The 8936-nt window shown below is 35.4% G+C and overlaps 1 protein-coding gene across 1 annotated transcript; it reads right to left on the bottom strand.

Annotated features, from left to right (window-relative positions):
* Positions 1 to 1019: 1019 nt before the first annotated feature.
* On the bottom strand, positions 1020 to 1961 carry LOC114033399 (putative olfactory receptor 10D4). The gene has a single exon (XM_027848916.1). It carries the CDS (start codon positions 1959 to 1961, stop codon positions 1020 to 1022), a length of 942 nt encoding a protein of 313 aa, XP_027704717.1.
* Positions 1962 to 8936: the final 6975 nt, after the last annotated feature.

Raw genomic sequence — 8936 nt, 5'->3', positions numbered from 1 at the left:
TAAACTGAGAGGAAGGGAAAGAAACAGAAAGCAATTTCAGTGCTCCTTTACAACTTTAGCCTTTTTCATTTTCTTATCACCTTTTTTTTCTGCCCCTATAAGATAGAGGAGATATACCTCTGACTGAAAGACTGGGGGTGGGTGAGTGGGTCTCTCTACCTTTGCATGTCCTCTGATAGGATGACAGAAGTAAGAAAGTTTTTTTTTTATAAAGGAAAATCAACCAACCAGTACATTTGTTGAGTAACAATTACAGATGCAGAGTGAAACAAGCCAGGAAAACAATTTACATAATGACCACAATAATGGAAAGGACAATAATATTGAAAGATTTCAAAATTCTGATAAATGCAGTGACCAATCAGGACTTCAAAATACTGAAGATGAACTGTGTTTCCCATCTCTCAGTGCAGAGGGTTCAGACTAGAAGTACAGAATGAGACATAATTTCAGGTGGAATCAATGCATTGATTTTTTTGACTTGACTATACTTACTTGAAAGTAGAATTTCTATTTAGAGGTAGGTGGGGATGGTTAGAAATGATAGAGGTTTAAAAACAGAAGGAAAGGAAGAAAAAATGCCTTAATAAATTATTTAAAAATATACCAAGGACAGTAAATAAATTTCAGAGGGATACAGGCAAATAAGTATGACAGTTTTGTTACTACTGTATGAAATTGACATGTTTTGAAAAACCAGACATGATGTAACTATAGTTTCATATGCATTTTTCTTTTCTGTACTTCTTTGCATATAGAAATATTAATGTTTGCTGATTTTTATTAAGTCCATAATAAAAAGAAGATATTCATGATTAAAAATATGTAGTTATATGTACAATTACATTATAAAACATGGGGAAATACAAACACACAAATATATATTGTAAGAATTGGTAAGCTCAGAAGATAAAATAATTTACAATGGTTAGCAGTTTCATAACAAAGTTTGAAAGATGTTCTTAGCAAATTGGGTTTGCCAAGGAGGAATCAAGCTTTGTCCATCTATTTTTAGAGGTTTATTCGTTCTCATTACTGAGTCCCATTTTATATAACACTTTGTGGAGGGCAAATTTCACATCCTTATTCCTTAAACTATAGATCAAGGGGTTCAACATGGGAGTCACAAGATTATTTAATATCTGAACCACTGAGCCAAGCAAGGGACTGGGAGTGGGTTGTAGGTAGATGATGATAATGGTCCCATAGACACAAAGGATTGCTGTGAGGTGTGCAGTACAAGTAGAAAAGGCTCTCCTTCTACCTTCTACGGAGCGTATTCTTGATATGGAGATCCTAATGCGAGTATAGGAAATGAGAATGAGGAAGAAGCATATGAGAAGCAAAAGACCAACATTAGTGAAACTAACCCACTGGGCTAAAGATGTATCTGCACAGGCCAGAGCTAAAACAGCAGGAATGTCACAGAAATAGTAGCCTACTTGGTTGGGGTCACAATAAGGTAACTGGAAAGTAAGGGAGGTCAGGATGGTAGCATGAACACACCCACTCATCCAGGTACTTGTTGCAAGGATGAAACACAGCTTATGATTCATGATAACTGTGTAACGTAGAGGGTGACAGATGGCAACAAAGCGATCATATGCCATTACAGTGTACAACAAGGCTGCAGTACCACCCAGGAAATGGTAGAAGAACAATTGGACTACACATCCCTGGAAAGAGATGGCTGGTGTCTGACCAGAAAGATAGAACAACATTTTGGGTGAAGTAACTGAGGAGAAACCCATGTCAAATATAGACAGGTTTCCTAGGAAGAAATACATAGGGATATGAAGATGAGAGGAAGAAATGATGGCCGTGAGGATGAGCACATTCTCTGACAGTGTGCATAGGTACAGAGATAAGAAGAGAGCAAAGAGCATTGTCTCCAGCCCCTCTGTCTCAGGGATTCCCAGCAGGATGAACTCAGTCACAACTGTGTAGTTCTTCATTTCCATAGCAAAGTCAGCTCTTAGCTATCTGTGAAAGGAAATGAGTAATTTTATATATGTGTGTGTGTATATATGTATATATATATATATACATACATATATATATACATATATATATATATACATACATATATATATATATACATATATATATATATATATATATATACACACTGATTTTGAAGCCAAGAGAAAGGAATGCTTCAAATTGCTCCAGAAGTTACAGACTATTGTTGTCTGGGTCCCACAACTTGTGATTACAAAGTACTAAGGATCCAAGATCTCTTTGACATATATATGTGTAGAGAATTAGACATAAAGAAGGTAGGTTGGAGTAGGTGTTAAGTATTAGGTGTTAGGTATAAGATGCATTCGTTTCACTACCAAACTGAAGGTCTACAGAGTTGTAGGAATGACCTCATCATTGTATACCTGTGAAACCTGAAGAATATACCAGCATCATGCCAGGAAACTAAACTGCTTTCATTTGAATTGTCTTAGGAAGATTCTGATTCTCTCACCTGGCAGGATAAAGTACCAGACATTGATATCCTTTCTTGAATCAAACTGCAAGCATTCAAACTCTACTGCAGAGCACAACTCCACTGGGCTGGCCATGTTGTTCAATTGTCAAATGTGTGCTTTCCTAAAAGACTATTTTACAGATAACTCACACAAGGCAAGAGTTCACATGGTGGTCAGAAGAAATGATTCAAGAACGTTCTCAAGGTCTCTCTGAAGAACTTTGGGATCAATTGTGTGACATGGAAGATACTGACAAAGGATCACTCAGGATGGCATGCCCACATCAAATAAGATGCTGCGCTCTATGAGCAAAGTCATATTGAAGCAGCTCATAAAAAATGCAAGATGTGCAAATTTAGAGAATCCACTCCAAATGTTTATGTGGACTATTTATGCCCAACCTATGGTAAAGCATTCCAAGCTCATATTAGTCTGATCAGTCACTGTCAGAATCACTGTAACTTGACTCTAACATAGTGATGTCATTTTGGTCATCTTTGAGAACAATGGACAACCATCACTAGACTGGAACCAGACTTGAAATACCAGTCTCAGGCAGCTTTATTTTATTCTAGAGGTCATTAAGAGTCACTGGAATTTCTTAATCTAGGAAGAAACATGATCAGGCCTGTGCCTTAGAAAGACTATTTTGGCAATTGTGTGGTAGATGGGTTAGGGAATATTAGAGACAGGCAGCAGGGAAACCAACAAAGAATCCATTGACATGGTCCAAGTCAGAGGAAATGTGGCTCAAAACAATAGTAGTAGTAGTATGGGTAGAAAGAAGGAATAATATTTGAGAGATATTGAGGAAGTAGAATTGTCAAGATTTGACAACCTCCATACAACCAAACCAACAGCATTATGCCAAATTCTTCCTCACTAGAACAAAATGGGAAAACAAAGATTCTATGCCCAACAACCTAAGAAAGGATCCAGCCTTGGTTTTAATCTTTGCTCATTCAAGTTGGTTACCCAAGGGTTCCAACCACTTCCAAGAACCAGTGGATTCTTGGGAACCTTTGGAATTCTAGCCACTTCTAAGAACCAGAGGGTTCATGGAAACATTTAAATTCAATGTGTTCACTTTTCAATTATTCCTAAATTTCTATCATCACTTAACTCCAATCTAAGATATTGAACTTCCTTAATTTTTCTGACATCTGAACCTCAATGCCTCATTATATTCCCCTCCTTTTTTTCCTTTTTCCACCATAACTTTTCACTCAAAGTTGACATCTCCCTCTTTCCACTTTACTCCTTGTTTGCACAAATATAAACCCACAAGAATAAATTTCTGCCATTTATTTATAAGAAATTTACAAATTCTGGGTAATGTAACTGGAAGTGAATATAAAAGAAAACTATCCAGTTTTAAGTACTTGGCACTTAATTCATATGATATTCTATCTAGCTACAGTTTCCTGGGCCTTGTTTGGTCCATCACAACTTCATTTTCTCCTAGTATTTCAAATTCCTTAAAAGCACCAAAACAGAATATCTCTCATCCTAGAGCACCCTTCACAGAATTGGAATCAATGACTATCTTAGCTGACTGGTCCATTCTAAAGTTCAAAAGTCTCTCTTAAATCATAAAACTTCCTGAGTGAATGTTGGGCTGTGGATTCTCTATCTACTTTCTTAGGTAATCATTGAGCCAACTAATTTTATTTTGCTCCATTTCATTTTACTCCTCTTCTTTTCTCTCTTTTCTCACCCTTCCTCTCCTTTAATCTTCCCTAACCAAGAAGAAAAACAAACAAGAAATCCAAGTGATGATATTTGAAAGTAAACCAATAACCTTAAAAATTAGAATAATTCAATTTGAGACAGGTTAAGCCGAGGTTCAGAAAGAGGACCCCCAGTCCTTGTATTTTACAACTAGTAAAGATTTCATCTCATCATCATTATTAGATCTCAGTTCTTTTTTACTGTCTTGGTCCTCATCTAATGTGAAATGTAATATTCTTATAGAGAAGAGACACAGATTCCTCTCTATCTCATGCGTTCTCATCTTACAGGAAAAAAAATCAAAGATAGGAACCTGAAAAATAGCAAATGCATGGTTGCTATACAACCAAAGTTTTGTCATTAATTAGGCAGATTGTCATAGGGAAATGTAAATTAAGCATATCTTGGCAAAAAAAAATTGCAACCCCCTCCCTTTGAGCCAAGCCTCTTTGTCTTTGTAAACAGGTTCAAGTTGTTCAAGGCTCAAATTTTGGGGACAACTGTTATCTTTACCAGGGGGACTTTTGGCAGTCAGCTAATCCTGCTATCTTTTGTAGTTTTAAGCTTTTCAACAATGAGAATGAGACCTCTAAACACTAGCTGTCTCACTTCCCAAGGTCCAAACTTCTTCAAGTGAATGTGAGAAAGATGGAAAGGAGAGAGAAGAAGGATGGAGTGGTGGGATAAGAGAGGGTCAGGGAGGAGAATAAGGAGAGGGCAAAATTTTTGCACTCACATTACTAACAGCCTTAGGCATGACTGACTGAGACTGAGGTAGTATTTTTGTTTATCCAAGACTTCCCCTGCCAGGCATCACAGAAGGGAAAACTTAAGACTTTTGTAAAACTCAACTCTCCAGTCAGAGACTAAACGTTTCTCTTTTTCACCCAAATATTCAGGGAGAGGATAGTACAGATCTCACAGTATCCTTGCCTCTTCACCTGGAGTACCTCTCAGTTCCAGGAACCAAAACATTTCTCACATACATTAGAGCTTAAATTTATTTGTCATCCCTTTGGGGCCCTATCCTTGACACTGAGCAAGCCTGGAGCAGAGGGATCAATTAATACCTAGGTATTCTGGGACCTTAGAAGAAGGAAAACACTGGCAGAGACAGCATCTGGTGACATCTACCTAAGACAGGCTTTGGTGGGACAACATAATCCTTTTGTTTAGGACCCCGTACTGACAAATATTCTAACATATTGTTATCTATCTTTGTATAGATATGTGTATGTCTTATCTCACTAAACAGCTTATAATTACAGGAGTTAAAACTTTTACTTCATATTATTTCCACTGCACTTAGCACAGTGCTTTATACATAGTTGGTTATTTGTCAATTAAAAAGTTGACATATATTGATCAAATTGGTAGAGTTATCTTCTTTCTCCTTAGCCATGATACATTTCACATAAAGAGGTACTTTACTAATGACTGGCATTGCTTATCTCAAATTCAGTTTCTTTACATAATACACAGTTTCATGAATATCTTCATTTGTAAAGCAATTAAGTCACATAATTGAGTACTATACTTGAGTTGCTGTGTGATCTTGGACAAGTCATCTATAAAAATGGGATATTAATGTCCCTTCTATGATTACTATAAGAATAAAATAAGTTATTTTTTGTAAGGCATTTTGGAAACCTTAAATGGCAATACAAATGTTATTGATGATGAGGATAGTGGTTTTAGTGGCTTTGGTTTGTATAAATAAGAGCAATACTCTTAGGAAAAGTATAAGAGGTGCTCATGACACAACTTTCCAGGTAAGATGATAGAACAAGAATTCTGAAGAGGGTCAGGCTCATTTCATATCTCTCAAAAAACAACAAAAGGAACACAAAAGAGAAGGAAAATGTCTAAAAAGCCACAAAGGGATATAAATCAAACAAAATCAAATGTAAATAATGTGTGCCAATACAAAAAAAAATGCCAGATTGTAGCTGAAAAAAGTGTAAAATGCCAGAAGCAAATGCTTGATGGAAAAACAAAATCCAACAACATAAGATAAATTAAGAAATCAAATGGATAAATAATGATATACGGTCATTAAGTAAGAAAAAAATTGATATGAATACCTCAAAGGCAAAGGAGTGTATAGAATTTTTTTTAATCAGAGGGAGAACTGAAGTCAGCATGAAGATTGCTGAAATCTATAGAAAGGAAATAATGAGGGAAAAGCAAGATTGAAACTATAATAAAAAAGCCTTAAAAAAATAATCCACAGAAGAAACTGGCTTACCACAATAGGAAATATAACTGTATATAGCAATGCTGAAATGAGAGAACATGCTGGGAAAATGGATCAGTCATTGAAAAATATTGAAAAATCTACAGTGCCAAGTGACTGGCTCACAGGATAGATGATGATGGAGCAAACTCAGGATTAGAGTCAACCCAGAAAATTTAGCAAAGCAAAAGAATATGAACACTGTCAACCAGGAGATCATTCAAGAAAACTTTCAAAAAGAGTTCTCAGAGAGTCATATGTCCTTCAAGAAGTCTTTGAACTACAACCATGATTCCATTCCAAAAGGGAGGTGTTTGAAATGATTCACCTTTCTCAATTCAAAACCAAATTATTTTCTAGTTAGACAACATCCTATAGCCTGAATGACTAAATGTTTGTGATAAATTGAAAAAGGGAAAACTAAAAAGGAGTAAGAGACATGGGTAAAATAATGTTAATGTACTTGTATTTGTTTTATTTAATAAAGTAATACAGAGTTATTTTTAATGTTTTTAAATCTGGACTTTTGTAAGTTCTGTTTAGCTCAAGTTTATCATGGTAAATAATAAGATTTTAAATTTTTAATAAGGAAAAAATGCAAAAAAAATCACTTAAGTACAGCAATATAAAGGATGTCATCAGAGGAATGTATGACTACAAACAAACAAACAAAAAGTTGGGCTAATATGAGTTGTTTTAACCATGCTGAGAAATAATTTAGAGCTCTGTGATAATAATGACTAAACTATTTATTCCTTTTAAGTGAGAGATCCTACTACTTATCATATACACTCAGGTTATCAAAGACAGGCCTCATGCATATGACAAAATATTTATAGTGGCATTTTATTTTGTGGGAATCAAGAATTAAAAGCAAATTTTGGAAATGGCTGAACAAACTGGTATATGAATTGATACAATGTTATTGAATAGTAAATTATGAATATGAGGAAGTGAAAGAAAGATGGGAAAGAAACATGGGAAGACTTGTATGATGTGATAGAGTGAAGTGAGCAGAAAGAAGATGAAGGTACAAAGATACAAATGATTAAGATTGTTATTAAGATTATACACATGATTAAGATAATATAAATGAGGATAACTATAAAAGGAGCTAAAACTCTAAGCAACCAAAGTGACCAGTCCTAGTCCTAGACAATATGTAATAAACTCTATTTGCCTTGTCTTAGCAGAGAGGGCAGAACATTTCATACTTGGTAAGACACTACCACTGTATTAATTGTTTTTGCTTCTTACAAGGGAGGGTTCAAAACTGAAGTATTGGAAGGGGGCTATAACTAGAAAGGACTAGTTAGTTAACTGATGGCCAGACTGCACAATTCATTGGTATCCATTCAATGTCAAGAGATTTCAAAACAAATTCCTAGCCTGTCAGTTGGGTACCCTTTAAAAGACTGACAAGGAGGACATGGACAAGAGACCTGCAGAATAGACAGTCATGGATGAGCTATGATCTACATTATCAGAAGGAGTATCCATACTGATGGCTTCACAGGTCCAACAAAAGATCTAAACATAAAAGTTTTTATTCCTTTGTGATAAATTCAATAAGGATTCAAAAAAGAAAAAAATGACTTTGGTAAAGCTGAGTTGACTGGACTCTTCAATTAGAAAAAAATAAGGAATAGATTAAAAAACAAGCATACAGTTATTTTCAGGAAACACATTGTCAGGATACCTATGCCAAGAGTACTCCTCTATTTTTACTCCTCTTTTTTTTTTTTTAAATTGTTAGGAGATACCCTTTTTTCCAGAACTAAGTTCCAGAAAGCAAGCTGTGTTCTGTTCTCGGTGAATCAAGAATCTTTTGGGCTCACCCTCTGGATGAACTCAGTTGCAGCAACATCCCAAAATTTGTTCACACCAGCCCCAGAGGGTCATTGAGCTCAGACAAGCACCTACAGGACTCATGTTCCAGTCATGAAGCCCTGCTGTGAATCAAACTTATCTCATTGTTGCTATTACCCCTCATTGTTAAAGCTACGCTTCACTGTGTATTCACTGCTATATGTATTAAGATTTGCCCACACTAAAGCAGATCTCCTACTACAGTAGGTCCCAGTACATGTACCTAGTTTCTTTCCTCCAACTGAATAAATAAAGCTTTTTGCTTATCACTGCCGTTGGCCCTATTTTTATAATTTTGTCTTTATTTTATTTTGTTTCTTAGACTTAACTGTGGTTGTGATGATCTGTGCGAGCTCTTTGGTATTTTTGGAGTTAATGGTAGTTTCATAACCTTTGTGACATTTCAGTCATTTGTTTTCAGAATCGATAACATTCAATCTATAAATATTTAAATAGATTTGTCTGAAAGGGTGATATCAATTTATTGTATTATCATACTAAATCATGAAAAGTTAGAATGACATGGCTAATAATCAAGTAAAGTGGAATTCAAGCCATAAAGCATTAGAGGAGATAAATAAGGGTATTTCATCATGCTAAAAAATTCTATCCAGAATGAG

Source organism: Vombatus ursinus, unplaced genomic scaffold (assembly GCF_900497805.2).
Source record: "Vombatus ursinus unplaced genomic scaffold, bare-nosed wombat genome assembly UNPS02006925.1, whole genome shotgun sequence".
NCBI lineage: Eukaryota > Metazoa > Chordata > Mammalia > Diprotodontia > Vombatidae > Vombatus > Vombatus ursinus.
This window is presented reverse-complemented; position numbering and strand designations above follow the sequence as displayed.